The 25614-nt window shown below is 54.8% G+C and overlaps 1 protein-coding gene across 3 annotated transcripts in view; it reads right to left on the reverse strand.

Annotated features, from left to right (window-relative positions):
• Nucleotides 1–25614, reverse strand: part of PRKCZ (protein kinase C zeta) — a 99176-nt gene that overhangs the window by 28046 nt on the left and 45516 nt on the right. For all 3 annotated transcript variants that reach the window (XM_082404402.1, XM_082404401.1, XM_082404403.1), the window contains one exon: nt 4027–4112. In XM_082404402.1, coding sequence (XP_082260528.1) covers nt 4027–4112 — 86 coding nt within the window. The remainder of the gene's footprint in view (nt 1–4026; nt 4113–25614) is intronic.

Genomic DNA, 25614 nt, shown 5'->3' on the forward strand with positions numbered 1-25614 from the left:
AAGGAGGCCAACACGGGCTGTGGGACTCCCTCTGGGAACGGCCTGAGATGCAGTGGACGGCAGCAAGGGCCAGACAGAGGGCTGGACAGAGGGCCACCCCCCCAGACCTCCGACTCGGGCCAATCCAGTTTAACGCCGGCCTTGGCATCTCCGCCCGAGGAGGGTGAGTGCTGGTGAGTGAACTCGGGGTTCAGGGAAGGGGCGTCACCTCTGAGGACCACTCAGCATTCATGGAACCATTAAAAAAATTCACGTCTTTTTATACAACGTGATAAATGTGTTTAGCTTTCTCCAGAACACCATTTAACAATGCTTGGATCATATTTAGGGGCAAACCCACAGCCACCTGGTATCTTCACGAATTAACAAAGATCCCTTTTCCTACAGAGCCACCCTCACCAGGGCCCAGGCCAGGACAACGGGTGATCAAGGGCAGCGTGAGTGTGCCGGGTTCCAGCACCCGTCAGTCACATCGAGGCCACGTGCAGACATCTCCCCAGAAGAGGCAGCCACGAGGCTCTTTTTTTTTTTTTTTTTAATAATTATTTGTTGTTAATAGGCAAGCCCTGCTTTGGCCTGCTTGTGAGGCTTGGAATTCTTTTTTTTTTTTTTTTTTTTTTTTTTAAAGAGAGCGGTTGCTTGAGGATAAACAGCTAGTTTTTTTTTAAATTAATTAATTAATTAATTAATTAATGGCTGTGTTGGGTCTTCGTTTCTGTGCAAGGGCTTTCTCTAGTTGTGGCAAGCGGGGGCCACTCTTCATCGCGGTGCGCGGGCCTCTCACTGTCGCGGCCTCTCTTGTTGCGGAGCACAGGCTCCAGACGCGCAGGCTCAGTAACTGGCTCACGGGCCCAGCTGTTCCGCGGCATGTGGGATCTTCCCAGACCAGGGCTCGAACCCGTGTCCCCTGCATTGGCAAGCAGATTCTCAACCACTGCGCCACCAGGGAAGCCCCACAAGGCTCTTTATTTCAAAACTAGATTTGAATTATCAACATTTCAAGAAATGTGCCACTAAATAATAAAACTTAGGGAATTCCCTGGCAGTCCAGTGGTTAGGACGTGGCGCTTTCACTGCCATGGCCTGGGTTCAATCCCTGGTTGGGGAACGAAGATCCCGCAAGCTGTGGCCAAAAAATAATAATAATAAATAAAACTTAAAACCCAAGCTTCGGGCTTCCCTGGTGGCACAGTGGTTGAGAATCTGCCTGTCAATGCAGGGGACATGGGTTCGAGCCCTGGTCTGGGAAGATCCCACATGCCGCGGAACAGCTGGGCCCGTGAGCCACAACTACTGAGCCTGTGCGTCTGGAGGCTGTGCTCCGCAACAAGAGAGGCCACGACAGTGAGAGGCCCGCGCACCGCGATGAAAAGTGGCCCCCGCTTGCCACAACTAGAGAAAGCCCTCGCACAGAAACAAAGACCCAACACAGCCATAAATAAATAAATAAATACTTAAAAAAAACCCCAAGCTTCATTTCTCAGAAAAATCACGTGACTTAATAGATTAATGGGTGCAAATATTTTTAAGTCTCTTACGTGCTGCCAAAGTGGTTCGTTGCTCATGTTTTCAGTCACTGACGTCTGGGGCTGCTTTCACACGGCAACAGTAAAGGCAGAGTCAGGGTCCGGCAGTTGTGACAGAGACCGCATGGGCCACAAAGCCTGAAACACCTACTCTCTGCCCCTGGGAGGGGATGCTTGCTCAGCCCCGTTCCAGCTGCTCAGACCACAGCCCTGGGGCTGAGGACCTCAGCGCTCCCGCTGTGGGCTGGACGCCGCCCCCGCGCCCCCGTGAGTCCCCAGCTGAGCCTTCCTCTCTGCTCGAGAAGCTCAGTTGTGCCCAGTGCAGAGAAAGCTCCAGGCAGGGAGCTCGGGCCAGTGAGGCCGACAGCCCTCGCTTCCATCCTTGGGTCAACAGCAAAGAAGGAGAGCAGTGACCTCCTTTGTGGGCTTGTCCCTGTGAGTCTGGCTGATCCCGCAGAGCCAGGTGTGTAGCTCCCGAGACACGTGGGGTGACCTTGCAGCCCCGCAGTTAACACTGGTGGATGGTGCGGTCTCAGACGTGGAGCCCAAGGACCCTGGTGGGAACTGTGCCTGGTGACAAACGGCGACACGCTCGCCTCCCCATCTGTGAATGGCGGGGCTGGTTAAGAGTTGTCGGGGGTCTCGGGGTCGGCTCCCTCCTTGGCCTCCTGGTGTTTGTGAAAAGCCGCTTGGCGCTCGGGGAGAGCGGGTGGAGACGGGGCTGGAGTGGGTACCCCCCACCGCCGAGTTCCCCTCCTCCTTGAGGAGGAGAAGCCTTTGCCCACAGATTTTGGGGAGGAGGCGGCAGGAGGTGCGCCAGGCTCTGCCATCAGAGAAATGGGTTTTCCTCCGAGAATCTGCGGGGAGGGAGAGGCCAGACCCCTCCGGGCGGCCTTGCCGGGTGGGTGGGCTTCGTCGTGGGCCTGTGAGTCAATCTGTCATGAAGGGAACGAGCAGTTCTCTGATGTCCTGAAGGGTGGCCCATCCCGTCTGCCTGAGACCCTCTCTGGCAGAACCAAGCCGGTGCCCAGATGCACAGGAAGAGAAGCCACCGGCCGCAAGCTGGCTGGTCGTCCGTTTTTTAAATAAACACGGGAGGGTGGGCAGTGGGGGCCTCGCGTCATGGGGGCTGGACGTTTCCATTTCTCCAGGCTTCACCCGGTCCGTCTGGGTGGTTCACCAGAAAGTCTCACGTCCACACCCGTCGGCCAGGCCCATCACTCCTGCACCCCAGGCCCTCTGCCCCCACTTGGCGACGCCCGACCTCCCCACAGCATCCGATGTCCCAAAGACCCCATGCCCTCCCAACGTCGCCAAGGCTCCCAAAGCCCTTCTCATTCCCAACAGACATGCCGCATCCCTTCTTTACACCCAACATAGCACTCAGGGCTCCCCCGCTGACTCTCCCCCAGTCACCCATTACAGTAAACGATAAACCACTGTGTCGTGTGCACCTCCTGTGTGCCAGGTGCGGGCACAACCTTCAGGGCAGAGTGCTGTGCCCGGCGGGAGGTGGCACACACGGGGGGGGGGGGCGGGTGGGCAGAGCGCTCAGGGCATGCGGGGGTCCCCAGGTCAGCAGGCGCTCGGCTGCTGTACTGGACTCCGTGGTGTCCCCCCAGACTCAGGTCCACCCAGAACCTTACGTGGAAAAAGTATCTTTGTAGGTGCCGTTAGTTAAGTTAAAATGAGGTCAGACTGGGTCCTAACACCATGACGGGTGTCCTTGGGGAGCAGAGACAGAGAGCAGGCGGCAGAGGCTGGAGGGCTGTGCTCCCAGCCCAGGCGCTCCGAGGACCGCCAGCAAGCCCAGAAGCTACACAGAGGCAAGCAGGACCCTCCCGGGGCAGCGGGAGGGGGAGCGGCCCCGCCCCACCTTGGTTTGGACTCCAGACTGTGAGAGAACGAACGGCGAAGCACCCAGTTTGTGGTGCTTTGTGCCGGCAGCCCCGGGGCACATGGTCGCCGGCCGTGGGGGCACCTGCAGATGCCCGCCAGCAACGGGACGGCTACACAGCCACGCGAACCCCGTGGTTTCTACAGGACACAGGGCAGCACGAGGAGAAACACCAGATGCTCAGCTAAAGCGCCTTCGGAGCGGGCCGGACAGCGGGGCCAGCGGGCCGGGGGCTGGAGGGCTGTCTCGGGCTCTGGGCTTCGCAGGACACCCTTGGGACCAACAGGGGACACCGTGGGGTAGCACACGCACCCTGGTTATGGGACAAATCTGCGTCCCTTCTGAATGCGCGCAGGCAGGCGGGACCGTGGAGCCACAGCGCCTGGACGGGGATCCCGTAGCAGGGACACACAGGCCGAGTTCATCAGAAAAGACCCGAGCTGGCACCTTCCCTGGCTCAGGGAGCCTCGTAAAGGGCTCGTTGTCACCCAGGGACAGCGGCTGTGAAAGCGGCTCACAGGCCTCGCCTGTGCGCAGAGCAGGGCCCGGCACCGCCTCTGGGGGGGGCGGGGGGGCAACTCGGCGGCCTCGACAGCAACTCACCCTGTTAAAGCGCTTGGCTTGGAAGAGGTGGCCGTTGGCGCGGTACAGCTTCCGCCATCTTCTGGCTCCGCGGCGGTAGATGGATTCTGGAAAGAACAGCAGAAAGGGGTAAAGAAACGGCCTAGTGGCCCACGAGCCCAGCTCCGCCACGTGCGGTGCGGTGGGGACAGGCCGCCCGCCGAGCTGACACGCCTGCGTCCCCACAGCCACTCCTCACGCGATCCCGGGGTCGACCACCCCTCGATGCCCCTGGATGTGCCGCGAGGGCTGCCCTCCGCAGAGGGTCAGGCTGTGACGACATCGGGGCCTGTGTGTCCTCCCACGTGTTTCCTTTCCACCCCCTTCCCTCCAGGCATGAAAACCAGGCCCCTCTCCACACAGGGACAGGCTCCGACAGGCCGAGGGCCCCCTGGATGTGCACGCCCGACTGTCCTCAGAGGGACCCTGGCCGCCGGGGAGTCCACGGTCAGCCCGAGACGGGCGTCTGTCCAGCCAGCACGATCCCGTCTCCTCCGTCCCGGGCTCCCGTTTGAAGAGCAAATCTAGGGACAGAAGTAAAGCCAAACCAACCGGACACTTATGTTGAATTGAAAGTTACCAAAACCGTCGCTTTCACAACCTGCATTCAGTAATTCAAACTCCTGAGGAAGGAGGCCGCTCGTTAAAAACGTGGAGCTAAATGTATAAGCAGAACTGTTGGCTTTATTCTTCCTCAAAAACGTTTCCAACTTTGCTCCTTCAAAACACTTTGAAAGTATGTGAAAACAAAATACTCAGGATACAACGGGAAGCTTTGTGCTTTTACAAAGCTCTCTAGTGAAGGCGACTTTCATGAGAGTCAGGGAAGTGCCAGGAATATACTGACGTGGAAACTGCAACAGAATGTTTTTAAAACAAGCAAATTACCAGCTCTGGCTGGAACCTGCCGAAACCAGGTCACGGTGACTGCAAAACCGGCTTCTCTCCCGTTAAATGGGAGACGAAGTGGGAAACCGAGACGCCGACACCCAGACAGAACAGGGCCGGCCAGAGGTAGCGTCCTCACCCCCCAGCGCATCCGCCCTGGGCTCCAAGGGGTCCCTGGTGATGCCCCAGGACCCCTGCCCGGATGACAGGGTGCGGCCCTCCTGGCCTGATTTGGGGGAAGCCTGGCCCCCAGCAGGTTCCCGCTAACGTCCACAGGCCTGACTGCCCCACGTGTGGCGGACACATCCCCCGGCTGTGCCAGCGGACGGAGGAATAAGGCACCGAGTGACACAGGGACACAGAGGGAGCTGGGCTCTCAGCCGGGGACGCGGTGGCACGAGACTCTGGCTCTTTCCTGCGCTCACACACGTGCCGTGTGAAAGCCTGAAAATGCAGCCCACCGGATACCCTTCAAATCTGAGCAAAGCCCCCCGAAATAAGAGACTCAAAGATGTCCTAGCAGAGGCCAAGGGGTATTAGGGAGCCCCCAGCAGGCCGGAAGGCTCAGCGAGGGGACAGGACGGAGCCCTGCACGACGCCTGGGTGTGGAGCAGGACTGAGGGAAGCCGGGCGATGTCCCGCTGTCCACAGAGAGAAAAGCCAGGCGATGTCCCACTGTCCACAGAGAGAAAAGCCGGGCGATGTCCCGCTGTCCACAGAGAGAAAAGCCTGGACCCCAGCTGCTCTGTGTCCTCCCAGATCACACGGGGAAGCCCTACCCCCAGCCCCCACGTGACTGTATTTGGAGGTGGGGCCCCTAAGGAAGCGATGGAGGTTAGTGGTCATAGCGTAGGGCCCCTGATGGGATTAGCATCCTCACAAGAAGAGAAGGACACCCCCGAGCTCTATCTCCAGGGCGGGAGGACACCGGAGAGGTGACGAGTGAGCCAAGTGTCCTCACCAGGCACCGACCCTGTTGGCACCTGGACCTCAGCCGTCCAGCCTCCAGACCCTGGGAAGTAAGCTCCCGTGGTCTCTGCCCCCATCCAGGGTATTGGGAGGGCAGCCCACGCAGACCGGACACCTGCCTCACTCCACACACAAGCTGTCGCCTCAAAAGATAAGGACTTAAACACGAGAGGCAAAGCGGCAAATTTTAGAAGGAAATGTGGACAATCTTAACAATCCAAGGGGGAGAAAAATTCTGAAAACACAAAAGCACCAGCCCAAAGAGGAGAGGAACACACCTGAGTACCATGAGGGGAGGACGCACGTCCATCCAGAGGCCACCCGAGAGGCAGACAAACCCCCGTCCCAATTATCAGCCGCACGCAAGAGACGGGTTAATGATTCAGGATGCGAGAGGCACTTCCACAAATCAGCGAGGAAAAAGCAACAGAAGCGTCAACAAAAAACAAGTCTCCGTGACGTCAAATACCGTCAAGGACCAGAGCAATTGGAAGTTGCCTGTCCTCCGAGACAGGGGCTAAACCGGGGCCAAAATTGATTGTCGAGAGGACGCGTGCTTCCCTGGGACCCAGCAATTGCACTGCTCCGAGGGACCTCACACGTGGGCTCGCAGCCGGCAAAGGGTGTTTGCGGACGCCCAGGCCCATCGGCAAGAGGACACGTGACCTGCGGGCGTGACTGTTCAGGAGGACCCGGCGGCCGTAACCTGACTTGAGCTACGCTCAGCAGTACAGACGCATCTTCCAAAATCAAACCAAGTAAAAAATCAATATAAAGTGACATACTGACGTCCACAAAGTGGGCTCTGTGAAATGATGCCCTTGTTATCACACTAAAAAATAAGCCAAACGGACAATGTGTTGTTTCAGGATGCGCAGTTATGAGATGAAATCCTTCTAGTAAGTGGAAGAGCAGGGGCAGTGGGTCAGCGCTGGGCGGGTCGGCTGCTAAGGGCACGCGTGTCCACTCCATTATATGTTGTGTAACACATGTGAGTCCCATGCTCTTGAAGTGCCTCAACTGCTGCAGTAAACAATATACAATCAGAATTGTAAAAACACAGAGGGAGGGGCCAGAGGCAGCAACAACGACATGGTTATAAACTAGTTTCAGATTTTAATAGAAACACAGAGCTCTGAGTCTGCACAGAAAGGCCCCGGCCGCTGCATGCGATCCCGCCGCAGGGGCCCACATCCTCTCCCCGACTGGCTCGCACCCTGACCAGCGGGGAGCAGCGCCTGTGGACACGCGCTTCACACCCAAGGCAGGACACAGACCAGCAGGGCGGCCTCAGGGAGCCACGGCACTGATGTGACACTGCTCCCAGGCGACAGAAGTTGCAGATGTGCAAGTTAAGGGAGGGGAACCAGGGAGTAAAGTGGTGAGCAGGCAGGAGGGGGCCACATCCTCCAGGCGCCTCCCAACCACCAGCCCTCCTGGGGGAGGGGTCAGTGCGTGTCCTGCGCACACAGGACCGCCGTGCAATGTCGGACAGAGGTGTGACTGTGCTGTTGTCTTTAACTAGAGACTGAGCATGGTTTCAGGAGGTGCCTCTTGGCAAGGAGGGGAATGTGGTGGTTAATTTCATGTGTCAGCTGCGCTGGGCCACGGTGCCCAGATCTGCGGTCAAACATTATTCTGGATGTTTCTGTGAGGGTGTTTCCGGATGAAATGAACGTTTAAACCAATGGCCTCTGAGCGAAGCAGATTGCCCTCCATAATGAGGGTGGGCCTCGTCCGATCAGGCGAAGGCCTGAAGAGACCCCAAGGCTGACATCCCCCAGCGAGAGGAAGTCCTGCAGCAGATGGACTTCGGACCTGAACTTCGGCAGCGGCTCTTCCTGCTTCCAGCCTGCAGCCTCCGTGACCATGTGAACGAATTCCTTACAGTGAATACTCTCTCTACACACACGTCCTGTTTATCCTGCTTCTCTGGAGAACTGACTCACATGGACTCTCAGGTGCTACTTTCCATTACTCCCCACCCCAGGCAGAGACAGGAAGGTGCTGCCAGAGACCCTGGCAGGGCAGACCCCGGCTCCACACCCTGGCACCACTTCCGGCAGAGGCGGGGGAGCCCCTGTGGTGTCCAGTCCACACCCATGTTGCCACCTGGAAAGCAGTGCCCAGGTGACTTACCAGGAACCACAAGGGACAGAAGGGCATCCTACATTTTTAAAAAAATATACACTTTTTGTTTTGAAGTAACTTTAGATGTACAGAAAGTTGCAAAGACAGTTCAGAGAGTTCCTGTATAACCTGCCTGCAGTTTCCCCTCGGTTAGCATTGTTCCGACACGGTATGAAAAAGAAAAGGACACGTGTTCTCAGAGAACTTCTCAGAGAAGTAGCGTGCTTCCCGGGGCGGGCGCTCTGGGGATGACCCGCCCCACCGCCCGCTGCACCCACCGCGGGCCCTGCGTCTCCACCTTCCCATTCGGCTGATCTCAGTGGTAAACGGTCCTGAAGCCCAGCCGGGTGGGCTGGCAAGGCCTCCATGGGAAGCGGGCCCTGGTGGGCAGCTCCGGCTGATCCCGCAGCTGCTCCACCCAGTATCCTGGTAGGTCAGGAGGCTCCATCTCGGTCACCATGTCAAGGCCGACTTCGGAGTCAAAGCTGCTCGAAGTCAGAGCCTGCTGGGCACCTGGAGGTGTCCGGTCGCCTCCATGGTGCCCGTGCTCTGGACACAGAGCGGGAACGACAGTGGGTCCTCGTGGCCCCGTCTGCTCAGCCGCTCCTGCACCTTCTCTCAGCCTGAACGACACCCTCAAAGAAGCTCTCTGCTTGTCTTTGGAATTCTATAATTAGGACGGCTACAGGGAACTTTAATGAGCTCAGTTTCTATGGCAATGGAGCATCTTGAGGGCTCTGACAAGGCGAAGAAAATACACTTTAAAAAGGGAGCTTAGAGCAACAGACCTTGAAACAAACCAGGCAGCCCCCAGATTTGGGGGGGAGCATGGGGTGCTCCGAATTTTCAGGGCAGATCATGATGCTATTGGAAGCCTCTCTGACTGTTTGCTGGACACGGACCCACCGCCCAGGTGACCAGCGCAGCACAAACCCCGGACAGCCCTGGAGCACCTCGAAACTGTGGCGGGAGCGCTCCGGCGACGGGGCATGTGGGTCAGCTGAACGCCTTCCTGGTGGTTCCGGGTTGGTGACCAGCCCGAGGCAAGGCCAGGGAGCTGGTGAGGGGCCCTCGTCCCTCGGGCCCGGGGTGGGGTCCTCAGCAGAGCGCACGCTGCTGCCCCCAGGCCCGGCCCCCTCCAGGCGAGTGGCGTCCCCTGGGGTCCACGGCCAGGAGGGCGGGGCCCGTGTCCAGTGCGCAGCGCACTCGCTCAGGCCGCCCTGCCCTCACCGACCACACATTCCACCAAAAGGCTCCTACTGCAGGCTGCACGTGACCACCTAGAAACAGGAGTCTGGGGTTTACGTGGGACGCTGGCCTGGCCATGGGACACGTATCTGGTGCTGCTGAGAAGCCTGGTGGCCGCACAGGCTGGGGGTCCCAAGGGACGGTGGCCAGTGTGGACAAACAGTCCCAGGAAGCCCACGGAGCCACACAGCTCGCCTGCATTTCCCAGCGGCTGGTGTCACCCGACCGTGGATCCAGCGGCCCGCTGCTACGCACAACAGGTGGTCGCTGTGTCTCAGGAGGGACCGGGCGCTGCCCCCAGAGCCGTGTGACCCAGACCCATGTCCTCCTGCGCTCTGCGGGCCACGCTGGAGGCGGGGCAGCGGCGAGCAGGGCGCAGCTGGGCTGGGGGGGTCGCACCCTCCAGGGCCCTCTTCCTCGTGGCTTCCTGCTCCTCGCTGATCTGTGTCCCAGCAGAAGATGTGACTTAGAACCCGCTGCTCTGAGAGGCAGGTAAAGGGGCCTGAGGCTACAGACGCAGACCTGGGACGGGTCTCAGAGCCACCCTGGCAGGAAACCAGCCACGCGGGGACGGCGGCAGTTTGGTCCTGTCGGCGGGCCCGGCTCCCACAGAAGCCGGTCTTCCTCACGTGGTCCCGACGTGGCCCCCAAGCCTTGGCATCGCTGGCGCGGTGCTGACCTCATCTGGGTCTAAAGCAATCCAAGAAGGGCAACCCCAGGGATGTCATGGGTCCAGGGCCGTCACGTGATGAAACCACCCAATCAGGCTGCAGAGAGGGGCTTCCCTCCGAGGCCAGGTCGCCCCTCCCTGGGCAGTGGAGCAGGGACACGGGGCCCGGGCGTGGTTGGCTGCGTGGACGAGGTGGGGCCAGCCCCAGGGTATGGCCACGGGAAGACAGAGTGACCAGGGCCAGGCTCGGCTGGACCCACCCCACACTGCCGCCTCTGGACACGTGCTGCGGGGATGTCCCTTGGGGGGACTGCCCATCAGCTGTGGCCACAGCTGTCTGGAGCACCTGCCAGCGCCGTGGCCCGGCAGCACCGGCGGGGCCTCCCGCGGAGAGGAAGCTGGGGACCGGGGCCAGCATGCGGGTCGCTTCCCTGAGCCTCATGCGCGGCAGGGAGAAGAGGCGCGAGGGTCCCCCCATGCGACGCGCTGTGTGCAAAGCGACGGGGCAGACACACGTCCCCTGGGGCTCGGCGACGCCTGCAGGAGTCCACCTGCCAGACACCCTCCCTGGTGGCCAAGAGGGACATCTGAGTCGTGCCTGTGAGGACACAGCGGCTGAAGGTCAGGACGCTGGGCTCCGTGGACAGGAGAGCGGCCACGGGAGCCACGGAGCAGCCACGGGGGGCGGGGAGGGGAAAGGCATCCTGACCCAGCGCTGGAGCCCCGAGTGGCGGATTCACTCTCACAAAGGCTCCGAGGGACGGGGGGCAGCCCCGTGCAAGAGATCCAGCGAAGGACCAGGTTCCTGATTTTTGTAAAGAGAAATGCTTAAGTAAAGAAAGGTCTTCTGCTTCCCAGGACAGGAGCTGTGAGGACCGGACGGCGTCCTCCGTGTACAGCAGGGGCCCGGCCGGCACCCAACACCGGGGTTCAGGGCGACCAAGCCATCCAGACCCGAGGGCCCATCCCTGTTGGCTCGGGCTGCTGTCACAGGGCCCCAGACGCCCCATTAAGGAACAGACCTCGACGAGGCACAGGGGGTGCAAGGCCAGGGCCACACCCTAGGGGTTCCCAGAAAGGGCAGGCCAACCCAGAGCTGTCCCTTTGTCACCAAACACCATCAGTCAAGAAACCCAACCCTAAGAGGTGTTTTGAGAGGGAGGGGGTTATTATAACAGTTCAACTTTCTCACAGTTTTCATCACAAAGATACAAATTTGTCATGAAATGAGTTGAGTTTTGATGAAATGTCTGACCAATGTTTTCAGAAAGATTCTCTGGAAAAACGTACACCAACTTGCAAGCGATCTGTTGCAAGTGGGTTCCGCCGAACCACCTCCCCTCCATGCAGACGTCTTCCTTTATGGACTCACTTCTTATAAACAGCACGAGTCCTGGGGCCGCTCAGAGCCCACCTGTGCCGCAGGGGCCCGCGTTCCCCCCAGGCCCGCTGCACCTGCGGCCCGGAGCCCAGGGCCAGGCCCACGGGAGAAGACCTTGGGCCGGGAACACGGGCACCCCGAGTGTGCTGGGGGAAACGATGGGAGGGGACTGAGGACGCAGCCCCTCCGAAGACAGCCAGTGGCGGCTGGACCACAACAAGGACGGGCCGGCATCACGGCCAGACGTGCGGGTCAGAATGGGAGACGAGGCTGGTTCCCGGGAGGCCAAGCGGAGAGCGAGACCCGGCGCTCGTGGATCCAACTGCAGGTGAAAACTGGGGTTCAGGGCAGCCGAGACAAGCCAGCCCCAGGGGCCGCCTGGGTCCTCCTGGGACTCCACGACAGGCCCACAGACGGGCTGCAGCAGAGTCTGGGGGCTGGAGGCCTAGGTTCTGGCGACGGCCTCTCCCAGCTCACTCGGCAGAGGGGCTCCCGGGGTCTCTTCTCCTGTGGCACGAGCACCCCTCCCCACGACCCCATCTATTACCTCCCAAAGGGCCTCATCGCCACATACACCTGGGGTCGGGGCCTCCACACAGGAATTTGGGGGCACGTTTGGTCCAAAACAATCTGCTCCTGGTCCCCCCAGATTCATGCCCCTCTCACACGCAAAACACACCCACTCCATCAACAGCCCCGAAGCCTTCACTCCTGCAGCAACACTGACGTCCAAAGTCTCATTGAAACATCATCTAAACCACGGGGGTGACACTCAAGGGGCAATTTGTCCTCAAGAAAACCGCCCCCGGCCTGGGCCTGGGAAAGTTGTGTGTTTCCAAAACGCAATGTTGGGGGACTTCCCTGGTGGTCCAGTGGTTAGGACTCGGCTCTCTCACTGCCGAGGGTGTAGGTTCAATCCCTGGTCGGGGAACTAAGATCCCGCAAGCCACATGGAGCGGCCAAAAACAAAAACAAAAACGAAAACAAAATGCAATGTTGGGATAGGCATAGGATGGTCAGTCCCACTCCAAAAGGAGAAACAGAAAAGGAGCGAAAGCAACAGGTCCCCAGCAAGCCCCAAACGTGGCCAGACAAATTTGCCAGATCTTTAAGGCTCAAGAATAACCTCTTTGGTTTCATGTTCTGCCCTCCAGCCTCACTGGAGTGGCGGGGTGACCCCCGCTACGAGGCTCTCTCAAAGTCCCAGAGGAAAGGGGAATGTGGAGAAATGAACCAAAAATCCAGGCTGCCCTTCAAGGCACTTGCTGAGTCCTACGCTGCACAAGTCCGGGGCAAAAGGCCAAGAAACCAAGCAGAAAGCAGCTGCTAAAAGGTTAAAAAAAAAAAAAAAAAGCTCGGTGGAGATTTTTGGCTGACTCACAGTGCTGGGGAGACAAAAGCTGGAGATTGGGGTCCTGGTGACCCCCCCCCCGACTTTTCCAGCTGCAATTGCTAAAAGATATTAAAGGAAAATGAGAAACAGACCAGCCTCAATGGAATCAAGGTGACTCACCCACACTCCATCTGCTGGGATAAAGTCAAATCCTTTCACGAGGAAAATAACATCACTCAGAGCTCCTACAGTTTTTCAAACACAGTATCTGATATTCAGTAAAAAGTTACCAGGAAGGCCAAGAAATAGGAGCATTTGACCAAACAGTCAATAAAAATGGACTCCCAGGAGATTCAGATATTCAGCATATATTGAAAAAGACAGGTAAAATGAGAGAATTTCACCTGTGAACTGGATCTATTAAAAAAGGAATCAGGGCTTCCCTGGTGGCGCAGTGGTTGAGAATCTGCCTGCCAATGCAGGGGACACGGGTTCGAGCCCTGGTCTGGGAAGATCCCACATGCCGCGGAGCAACTAGGCCCGTGAGCCACAACTGCTGAGCCTGCGCGTCTGGAGCCTGTGCTCCGCAACAAGAGAGGCCGCAATAGTGAGAGGCCCGCACATCGCGATTAAGAGTGGCCCCCGCTTGCCGCAACTAGAGAAAGCCCTCGCACAGAAACGAAGACCCAACACAGCCAAAAATAAATAAATTAATTTTAAAAAAAGCACAAAACAAACAAACAAACAAACAAAAAAAACCCTACCTTGACCCTACATCTCCTTTAAAAAAAAAAAAAAAAAGGAATCAAATTCTAAAAACCCGAGCATTTTAGAAATTCTCAAAGTGAGAATACAGTAATTGAAGTGAATAATTCAGGAGACAGATTTAAGAGCAGGGTAGACAAAATAAGAGATAGTAGCAGAAAAGGTCCAGATTGCAACACAGTGGGCGGAAAACCAGGACGGAAGGAAGTGCAGAAAAGAGCAAGAGGGCATATGGGACACGGTGAAAAGACATGGATGTGGAGCCTGGGGGACGAAGGGACAGGGGACGGGCACCACCTGAAAGGACACGGCTGATATATTAAAGCGGAGACAAAAGACACTGTGCCCCAGATCCGAAAAACTCTACAAACCTCAGGATAAATGCAATATTCCCCCTCTTTTGCAAGGCTGCTAAAACAGAAGAACAAAGACCATTTCTAAGGCAGCCAGAGAAGAAAGAGAATCATCCAAGGGAATAACGGGGGGACAGGCGAGTCTCCAAGAGAAACGGCTGAGGCCAGATGACGCAGCAGACGTGCTGGGAGAGCATCACTGCCCACCTGGGCCCCACACCCAGAGAAAATGGCCTCAGAAACGAAGGCAACAGAAAGATGTGTGCGCAGAAACAAAAACCAATTAGTTGTCAGCAAACCTCTGCTAGAAGAAATACTAAAGGGAGTTTTTCGGGAAGGAAGATGGTCTCGGACGTAAGCACAATGCTGCAGGAAGAAATGTGCGCATCGGAAGGGGAATCTGAATGAACACTACTTAAAACAACACTAACAATGATTGTGGAGTTTAAAATATAAGTAAAATTTACACACATGACAACAATAGCATAAAAATTGATAAGGGGATAAATAAGACTAAAGCGTAGTAAGGTTCTTGCCTTACCCGGAAATAGTAAAAGTAGTAACTTAAGGTGCATTCCAACAATGTTTCTTAAAATTCCTAAGGTAGCCAGAATATTTTTTATTTTATTTTATTTATTATTATTATTTAAAAAAAATAATTTATTTATTATTTATTTTTGGCTGTGTTGGGTCTTTGTTGCTGCACGGGCTTTCTCTAGTTGCGGGGAGCGGGGGCTACTCTTCACTGCGGTGTGCGGGCTGCTTGTTGCAGTGGCTTCTCTTGTTGTGCAGCACGGGCTCTAGGCACGCGGGCTTCAGTAGTTGTGGTTCGCGGGCTCTAGAGCGCAGGCTCAGTAGTTGTGGCGCACGGGCTTAGTTGCTCCACGGCATGTGGGATCTTCCGCGACCAAGGCTCGAACCCGTGTCCCCCGCATTGGAAGGCAGTGTTAACCACTGGACCACCAGGGAAGTCCCACTAGAATTTTTTTTTTTTGGCTGCACTGGGTCTTCGTTGCTGCACGCGGGCTTTCTCTAGTTTTGGCGAGCAAGGGCTACCCTTTGTTGTGGTGTGCGGGCTTCTCATTGTCGTGGCTTCTCTTGTTGCAGAGCACGGGCTCTAGGTGCACGGGCTTCAGTAGCTGCAGCACACGGGCTCAGTAGTTGTGGCTCACAGGCTCTTGAGCGCAGGCTCAGTAGTTGTGACACACGGGCTTAGTTACTCCACAGCATGTGGGATCTTCCTGGACCAGGGATCGAACCTGTGTCCCCTGTATTGGCAGGTGGATTCTTAACCACTGTGCCACCAGGGAAGTCCCTAGAATATTTTTTTAAATATATTTTTTAAAAGTATTACTTAACAAAGCTAATAAAAGGTGGGGTGGGGTGATAAAAAAATAACACTTGATTAAACCAAAAGAAGGCAGGAAAGGAAGGCCAAAAGAAAGAACACATAGGTCAATTACAAAATAAATAGTAAGATGATTGATTTAAACTGTAACTTATCAGTATGACGTTAAATGTAAATGAATTAAATGCTTCAGTAAAAGACATGGATTTCACACTAGGTCAAAAACAACAACTAACTTCCGCTTATAAGAGCTGTTTCCAAAATATGATACAGAAAAGTTGAGAGTATAAAGATGGAAAAAATACACCACGTAAACAGTAAGATCCCCCCATTCCCCCCCAACACACAGAGTCATAGTTATACTAATGTCAGACAAAGGAGACATAAATGCTAATAATATTTTTCATCTAAAAGAGCAACATTTCATGATGATAAAAGTGTCAATTCAAAAGGAAGATATAATGATCCTAAATCTGTATGCACCTAATATAGCACAAAATACATGAAGGAAAACAAAAAGAAGAAGTGAAATTTCCAATAATTTAACACCTATAGATATTAAAGATATTTTAAAGGATAACAAAGATATGTACTATGTCAATAAGTATGATTTAGACTTTAAAATATCCTTAAAAACACAACTTACTAAAGGTGACAAAAGAAGAAATACAAAATCTGAATAGCTAATCTGTATTTTAAAAATTAAACCTAGAATTTAAAATGTTCCCACAAGGAAAACTCCAGGCTCGTGGAGCTTTGCTATAAATTCTTCCAAATAATTAATTTAGAAATAACATCAATCTTAATGTAAATCTTCCCAAGAATTAAAAAAAAGCTCAGGGACTTCCCTGGTGGTTCAGTGGTTAAGAATCTGCCTTCCAATGCATGGGGCCCAGGTTTGATTGTGGTTGGGGAACTAGATCCACATGCATGGCGCAACTAAGAGTTCGCATGCCGCAACGAAGAGCCCGTGAGCTGCCACTAAGACCTAGCACAGCCAAAATAAATAAAATAGATACATAAATATTTTTTTAAAAAGCTCAATTAATTTTTTAAGGGCAATATACCTCCATGTTTAACTCTGACATTACAAAAAAAGAAAATTATAGGTCAATTTCTCTCATAAACATAGTTGCAAAAATACCAAACAAATATTTGCAAACTGAATCCAGCAAAATATAGAAAGGATAACACATTATAGCCAAACAGGGTGAACTAAGTGAACGCAAGGTTGGTTTAACATTCAAAGCCAAATAACGTAATTCACTTTATTAACAGAATAAAAGAGAAAAGTATGACAACAGATGAAAAAAAAATCCATCTGGTAAAATTCTATGTCATTCAGGATAAAAACCCTCAACTAGGAATAAAATAGAAACTCCTTAATTTGATGATGGGAATTTACAAAAGAAAGAAAAGTAATTCAGCAAACAACATCCTTAATGGTAAAATTTTGAAAATTTTCCACTGAAATCTAGAATGAGAGGATGCCGGTTGTCAGCATTTCTGTTCCACAATGTTTTGGACACAGGCTCAATGTTTTGGAAAGATAAACAGTGCCAGTGCCACAAGGCAACAGCTGAAGGTTTGGAAACAGAAATAAAACTCACTGGTGAAATGGCAGTGTATATAGGAAACCCAAAGGGACCTGCAGATAAAATACTAGGATTTTTAATATATATATATATTTTTATTTTATTTATTTATTTATTTATTATTTATTTATTTATTTATGGCTGCGTTGGGTTCGTTGAGTCGCCATTGTCACAAAATACACCGTGGAGATAAATTTTAAAAGCTGGTTTTCATATTTAATATGATTATTTTTTTAATTTATTTTATTTTATTTATTTTTGGCTGCGTTGGGTCTTCGTTGTTGCACACAGGCTTTCTCTAGTTGCGGCGAGCGGGGGCTACTCTTCGTTGCAGTGTGCGGGAGTTTCTCATTGTGTTGGCTTCTCTTGTTGCGGAGCACGGGCTCTAGGCATGCAGGCTTCAGTAGTTGTGGCATGCGGGCTCAGTAGTTGTGGCTCGCGGGCTCTAAAGCACAGGCTCAGTAGTTGTAGCGCAAGGGCTTAGTTGCTCCACGGCATGTGGGATCTTCCTGGATCAGGAATCAAACCTGTGTCCCCTGCATTGGCAGGTGGATTCTTAACCACTGTGCCACCAGGGAAGTCCCAAAATACTAGGATTAATACGTGAATTAACAAGGTTGCTGGACAAGAGTTCAATATCAACAATCAACTGCACTTCTCCATACATTTTTATAAGCAAACAAATAGAAAACAAAATTATAAAAGGAACACCACTTAAAGCAGCATTAAAAAGTAAATGGCAGAGACTTCCCTGTGGTCCAGCGGTTGAGAATCTGCCTTCCAATGCAGGGGACGCAGGGTCGATCCCTGTTTGGGGAACTAAGATCCCACATGCTGCGGGGCAACTAAGACCCGATGCAGCCAAAAATAAAATAAAATAGATAAATAATAATAATTTTAAAAATCACCCAGAAGCAAACAAACACTAATAACTTCTTTAAAAAAAAAAAAGTAAACGGCAGTGAAGTGATCTAACAAAAATTGTGCAGGACTGCTACACAGAAGACTACAAATGTTACTGAAAGAATTTAAAGAAAAGTTAAATCTATTTTCATGGATTGGAAACCTCAATGCTGTAAAGATGTCAATTCTCCCATGTTGATCTATGAACTCGAATGTAATCCAAATAAAAAATCTCACTGGGTTTTGGGAAACTTATAACCAACTGTAAAATTCGTATAGAAATGGAAAAAGCAAAAAACAACCAAGATACTCTTGAAGAAAAACAAAATTGCAGGACTTAAAACACAATGATATTAAGAGTTATTGTAACGCTGAGTTAGGGGACTTCCCTGGTGGCACAGCGGTTAAGAATCGCCTGCTAATGCAGGGAACATGGGTTCGATCCCTGGTCCGGGAAGATCCCACATGCCATGGAGCAACTGAGCCCGTGTGCCACAACTACCGAGCCTGTGCTCTAGAGCCCGCGAGCCACAACTACTGAGCCCATGTGCTGCAACTACTGACGCCTGCGTGCCTAGAGCCTGTGCTCCACCACAAGAGAAGCCACTGCATGAGAAGCCCGTGCACCGCACTGACGAGTAGCCCCTGCTCGCCGCAACTAGTGAAAGCCTGCACACAGCAATGAAGACCCAACATAGCCAAAAAAAATTAAAATAAGTACACAAATTAATTAAAAAAAAAAAAAAGCTGAGTTAAAACTGTGTGATACTGGTGTAAAAGGCCAACAGGACAGAACAAGTCCAGAAACAGCCCACCCCCACCCCCGACAATGTATGATAAGGATGTCACTGAATCGTGGTGAGAAAAGGATGGGTTTTGCTATAAGTGGTCCTGGATCAACTGGTTATCACCATGGCAGGGGGCGGGAGGGGGCGGATAACCTCAGCCCCGACCTCACGCCATACACAAAACTCACTCCCAGGTGATGTAGGACTAATGAAAAGTTGCAATTTGGGCAGGAGAGAAAATACTCAGGACCTGGGGTTAAGGGGATATTTCTTTAACAGGACACAAAAAGCACTAATTGTAGAGTGAGCGTCCAGTTTTTGTTCATCAAGAGTGGAAAGGCAAGCCGCTGAGTGCGGGCAGATGTTGGCAGTGTCACATCCACAACACACAAAGAGCTCCTGCAAAGCAGGAAAACAGATGCACAGCTGATTAAGTTGTTTTTAAACAACCTGATTTTGAAACTAAGCAAAAGACTTGGACGGGCACCCGACAGCAGTGGGTCCTAAACAGCCCGTTAGTGAGAAGATGCTTACTTAGCCTCAGGGGTAAAGAGGAGATCAGACCAAGGCCACGATGTGGGACCATTCACACGTGCTCTGCTTGCAAAGAGCTTCTGACAAGCCCGTGTGCTGGAGGACGTGTGAGCGGGACCCCTACAGCCCGAGAAGAGGGTGGAAATGCAGTTATCACAACTGTGCTCCTGGCACACGCCTCCTAAAACCCTAGGAGTCCTGAGTGTCTTCCGTAAGCTGATGAGATTGGCTTCAGGTTGGGGGCTGTCGTCACGGTCCAAGGCATAATTAGAGGGCTGGAACTTCCGGCCCTACACCCGTCCTCTGGGGAGGGGAGAGGGACGGGAGGTGGGCTGCCCCCCCCAGCCATTTCCCTCCCCTCTCTCCACACTTCAACACCATCTCCCCCGCCCTCAAAGATTTGAGCCACAGGTCCCCATTGCTTTAGCTCAACACCAGTGACCTTAACCTTTCCTGTCCTCATCAACACCGCAGACCTACATCCCTCAGGATCGCCCACCTGCAGGCCTGCGTCCGTGCCCGCGCCCAACCTTCCCTCTGCCTGACGCCAGCCCACCTTTGTGACATTCCTCATCCAACCTAAGAGGCCATCAACTGACAGAAACACCGTGATCTTAAGCACCAGAAAGAAAGAAAACGTTGCCGGCTAAACGGGGACACCCAGACCTGCCCCATGCACCCCGATTTCAGCCACGTTAGGAAGCGGGAGGCTCGTCCTAGAACTGACGGAACGCGGTGTGTGCGGGGAGGCTCCCGGCCTTCCTGAAAGGAAGCCAGCCTGCCCTTCACCCTGCGCTGATCTCTTCCACTCGGGTGGAAATCTGGGAGCCTTGATGGACAGATGGTTGGACAGGAGGCTGGACACACACACGTGCCAAATTCTTGTAAATCCTGAGTTTGACGATGAGATCATAAGGAACGAGGACTGGGGAAAGGATCTGGACCCCCCGAAGCAGGAGCTCAGAGAGGCTCTGGCGGGGGTGGGACTCGTCCCAGGCAGGGCTGAGGTCCAAGTGGTGAGCTGGCGGGGCGCCGGGGGCAGCGCTCAAGAGTGAGTGTCCCCAGATGCAGGCCGGTGGCCACCCACAGTGGCAGCAGCGAGCGGCGGGGAGGGTGGCTCTCTTGGATAAACCAGCCCTTAGGAGCCGATCGGAAACCAGATGAAAGAGGCTGGGGCGGGGGTGGGGGTGGGGTCCCTCTCCTTACACCTCCCCCCGCAGGGCTCCACGCCCACCAGCCCAGGCCAGGCCACGTGCAGGGCTTTCCACCAGTGATGATTTGAAGGTGGGCGAGTGACCAAGGGCACGAGGCGGCGGTGTGACCCAGCAGCCAGGGACCCTGACGAGGCGCCTGACGGAGGGTAAGCCCCTCTGAGGAAACAAGCACTGCAGAGAGAGAAGCAGGTCCGGCCGCCCGAGGATGAGCCGGGGTCAGTCCTGGCTGTTGGGTCTCCTGCCTCAGTTTTAGAGAATCTGTTTTCAGTTCTTGGTCACTCACGGAAGCCCTTAGGAAACGCCCCCTCCTGTCCGGCTCTTCCCCCTCCCGGGGCCCCCCTGGCAGAAACCTGCGCTCCCTCAATGCCCAGCCAGCGACCAAGTCCACCAATTCTGCCTCTAGCTGAGGCTGGACTCTCCCCACGCCTCCTGCCTGCGCCTGGCCACAGCCTCCCTGCCCCGTCCCCAGCCCAGGCCCTGGGAAGCCATCGCCTTTCCTGTGTGGCTCTCAACACCGACAGGATCAAATCTCAGGGACACACACGACCCGCAGGCCGTGATCTGGGCTCCCCCTGCCTCCTCGGGCGGGTCTGTACGAAGGTCTGTGAACAGGGCTGCCGAGAGGCCGAGCCCAGGTGCGGCTCCGAGGCCGAGCCGCTATCAGCCCCTGCGTCACAGCTGCTGCCAGCACCCTCTCCCTGCCCCACGCCCGGCCCGCTCCACGGGCACCCTGATGAAGCTCAGTTCAGCGGTTGTGATTAGGGTGTTTTAATACCCGTTACAACCTCTGATCATCAGAGGAGAAAGGGGCAGCTACCGTGGACTCCACTTCACAGATGAGCAAACTGAGGCCATCCAAGGCCAGGGGTCCCGGAGAGAGCTGGAGGGGGCGCCCAGGCTGCCCCCGCCCCACCCCCAGTGTGCCCGCCAGCGCCTTCCGTCTGGGTCTCGCTCTCACTCCAGGAATCCCTCTGGAGGGAGCCAGGGAGCCCCTGTGGTCGGCTGAGTATCCACCCCCAGAGATGACCCGTGCTAATCCCCGAGCCTGTGCCTGTGTCACCTTACACGGCAACAGGGACTCCGCTGGCGCGATTAAGGTAAGGACCCTGGGAGGGGATGATCCTGGATTATCTGGGGGCCAGTGTCATCACGAGGTCCTCGTGAAGGGGACGCAGGAGGGTCAGAGTCAGAGGGAAGATGTGATGACGGAAGCCCTCAGGTGTGCCTCTCACTCAGCCCAGCCCCCAGCGGCTTGCCTGCCCCAACCGTGTTTGGTCCAACAAGGAACGAGAGGGAGGCCTCTCAGAGACACAGAGAAAGAGAGACACAGACACAGAGAGAGACAGAGAGATGACTAAGGCGGGGCCTCCCTTCCCTCATCCTGCTGTTGTCCTGGGACCACGCTGGGGACCGGGCAGGGCCCTCCCCCTGCCCTGGACTCATCCCAGTCCTCGTGGACAGCCCTGCCCACCCTGGAGGAAGGATTCCTGTCCCCACACCACGTCTCAGAGCAGCCGCCAGCTCTTCCTCGCGGCTCTCAGCCACGTGATCACCTCGTCCCAAATCCATCCTGCTCGGACGGCCGTTGAGCGAGACCCGCACACACCAGCACAATCCCCGTCCTATCGGCCACAAGCCCCGGGCACGCCCACGGCTCCCCCCCACCGCCCCTCAGCTCCTTCCGGGTCCACGTCTGCAAGCAGCCTGCGGGCCGCTTCTCCTGGCCAGGGACAAGCCAGCTCCTGGTCGTCTGCGAGCACAAGGCCAGAGCGCCGCCTCCTTTCTGGGATCGAAGCGCCAGACCTGGGAGAGGGGCAGCGAGGCCACGACACACAACTGCACGCCCTCTGCAGCCACGCGACAGGACGTGGCCTCAGTGCCTGAGAGGCTGGCACCGTGATGCGCCCACCTTCCCACGAGCGCTGTGTCCTCCGTGCCCTCAGCATCCTGGCCGAAATAGCACCATGATGCTCGAATACCCACTGCGGCCGCGCAGATGAACAGCAGTAAACCCGGGGTCAGCCGAGCAGCTGTCGGCCTCCTTGGCTGATTAAGTACCTGGACGTGTCTGACCACGAGCGGAGACTCAGTGGAGAGTAAACACTTCGGATCCTGAAGGCTGCTCCCCTCACTCGGAAGATGGTGTCCGTGCACCTACCCGCGTCCCCCTGCCCACAACCGTGTTAACCTGCCTGTGTCCCCCTGTCCACACTCATCTCTCTGCGCTCAGCTGCCCACATGCGTCACGTGGGACCCACCCTCCAGTTCCCCCTTTCCTGGTCCTCCCAGGTCCTGCCAATCCTCTCCCAGCGCTGGACCCCTGCCCCCTTTCCCTGACCCCCTGCTGCCGTGTCTTTGGCCCTGTGGGCAGCAGCGGGCTGCACAGGCCTGCTGGCCCTGACCCACCCCACTCAGCATGGAGCGCCGGCCTGGTCCGCTCTGACCCCGCAGCTCCCACCTCACAACGGCTCCAGGACGGGCCCCAGCCTCCCTCTCCTCCCCCCACCTCCAGCCATGCCAGGTCCCTCAGCGTCCGATCTCCGTCCACACCAGGGCCCAGGCCAGTCCCACCCCCGCGCCCTCCCGCCTGGGCAGAGCCAGATCCCCTACCCCTTACCTCGGCTGAAACAGCGTCTCCTCGTGGAAGCAGCCCTCCCAGGGCCCGTTCCGCCACGCGCCTGTGCCTTCCCTCCCTCTAGAGCACGAACTCCACGCGGACAGGTGGCGCCATCCCAGTCCCTGAACCAGACACGGTCACCAGGGGCCTTGCACACAGAAGGCCATATTCACATCTCTTCACGGTGGGTCTCACGGAGCAACGGCTAAACGGACAAAGTGGCTGATGTTCAAGTACCCATACTCCCCCCCCCCCCGCCCCATTCTAAGAGGGACTAAGAAGCAAACTGCAGCCCCACCCGATGGGGAAGGCTTCCCAGAGAAAATGACTTATTCGACTTTTTCATGATATTAAAGATTTGTCACGCTGATATGAATCGATTAGAGATGGTTAGAAAGAGTGCAGGGGCCACGTGTTCGTAACGGCCTCGCGCATGGGGGGAGGGGCAGAAAAGTGAGGCTGGGGCCGAGGGGGGGGCCTCCCCCAGCGGGTCTGAGAGCATCTCCAAGGTCCCGCAGATACACCTGCTTCTCCTCCACATCTCAGCAGTGTATCCCACCCTCCCTCAAGAGAAGCACTGCCCCTTCCCCAGAGAGAGAGGCCTAATTATGAGAAAAACAGGAAAAGAAAAAGTGAGGGTGGGGTCGTGCCTCGTAGTTGACTGCACGCCTTTGCTTTGGGACCCTTTAGTGAGGCGGTGGCGGCGGTGGGGGGAATCTTTAGACTTCTGCAACGTTGTCATAAAGAAGAGAACAAAATACAAGAAATTTCTAGGAGTCTAGAAACAAACCAACAAAAACAGAACAAAAACTTGTAAGCAGACCTCGAAAAGCCCACACCGGACTCTGAGGAAAAAATATAAATTCAAAAGATTCCTGGGGCAGAGCAAGGGGTGGGGGGGACTGGCTCCAGGACCACCCTCCCACCCCCTCCCCCAGCCCGTCGCCCTCCTTAGGGCCCAACCCAGAAGGACACTCCTCCACCCACCAGACAGGAAACGCTGCTCTGATGTGTCTGCTAAAAAAGGAAAAGGGGGAGACAGGGAAAGAAAATTGGACTGTTTTTCCAAACCCCCATAACAGTCCTCCCTTGTGAAAAGGATCCCACAGACAGCGAAGTGAACCCCAGGCGGGACACTCTTGATACACCATTATTAGCAAGTGTTGATGCTATGGCGTACCCATTACTTGTCTGTTACATGTGAATTTCTGCTGTGTATCTGTTCTGTATCTATTATGTATCTATTACGCACCTATGATATATCTGCTCTGTATCTACTACGTGTCTATGGTGTCTCTGTTCCGGATCTACTACGTGTCTATGGTGTAACCTGTTGTCTCTGCTACACATAATATGGGACATGTCCACCACATATCCACCCCGTGTTCACTCTGTATCAGATGCTGGTCCAGGCCGAGGATACGCTGAATCCTGTCCCCTCACAGGCCTCCTAGAGGCGGGCATTGACCTCTCCGTTTCACAGGCAGGCCTACAAGGCAGCATCCGGACTGCAGGTCGCTTCAGTATTTCCAAAGCTCTTGATCCTAAACCCCCAAGTAACACAGCAACAGACATGAGGGCCACAAAGTGGATAGGAAAACACACGCTCATGGCAGAAGTCCCACGAACCTGGCCGAGGCCTGCATCCCCGTGCACAGCTCTCGTCCTAGAGCCCCGTTCTAGTGGGTGAGGGATAAACAGCCGGGGAGTTGTGACCACGGCTGGGGAAGAACGGCCAAGAGCAGGGAAAGGAGCTTTCCAGCACGGCAGCAGGTGCTGGACCCGCATACCAGCCCTGAAAGGTAGCCACGCCTGCCCCCCGTTTTACAAGAAGGGAAACTGAGGATGGGGAGCCTCGTCCTGGGTCCCGCAGCCAGTGGTGACACGGGCCAAGCTCGGCCCAAGGTGCCTGGCTCGTGGTCGTGGCAGCTGAGCTGGGCTGAATGAATGAATGAAAGAAACACACAAGCTGAAGAGAGAACAAGGAGATCAGCCTCAGACCCCCACTGGAGGTTGTCCCTGGGGTTTCACGACCAGGGCCACCCCGAGAAGTGGGGGAGGGGGATGCCCACCGGCCTCCTGGCAGGTGGAGGACTCAGCTGGTGCAGTCTCTTAGGTCTCTTCAATCATGTTGGAGATTCAAAACTGCTTTGGTAATTAAACACACAAAAGGGCCTGATTCTCCTTGAGATTAAGCTTTTCAAAGGCTTTAAGAATTTACTGGGGGGAAAGCCCACGTTGTCACAGCTGAATTCTGATGCAGGATTTACATATCGAGAGGAGGACTCGAAGGTCGAGAAAGAGGGGGGCAGGGCCAGCACCAGAGAAGCCCCCTCGGGATCCCTCCACAAGGGAGAATCTTTCAATGTCTTTTTACTAGTTACTAAAAGTAACTATCTCCTCATTGTCCCTTTCATCTTAGAAAGTCGGACACAAGGAAGTCAGGAGCCCTAGGCCTCCAGGGGGTGGGACGGCATCGCAGGACAGCCCCCCAGGAAAGCATGGAGTAGAGATTACATACCAGTACAGGCACACCTCAGGGATACTGTGGGTTTGGTTCCAGCAAATATAAAGCAAATATCGCAATAAAGCGAGTCACACGAATTTTTTGGTTTCTCAGTGCATATAATGTTTACACTAGACTGTAGTGTATTAAGCGTGCAATAGCCTATGTCTTAAAAAATGTACATACCTTAAGTAAAAACTACTTTATTGCTAAAAAATGCTAACCATCATCTGAGCCTTCAGCAAATCTTTTTATTTTATTATTTGTTTATTTATTGCTGGTGGAGGGTCTTGCCTTGATGTCGACAGCTGCTGACTGATCAGGGTGG

Source organism: Balaenoptera borealis (genome assembly GCF_965194805.1).
Source record: "Balaenoptera borealis genome assembly, chromosome: 1".
NCBI classification, from domain to species: domain Eukaryota; kingdom Metazoa; phylum Chordata; class Mammalia; order Artiodactyla; family Balaenopteridae; genus Balaenoptera; species Balaenoptera borealis.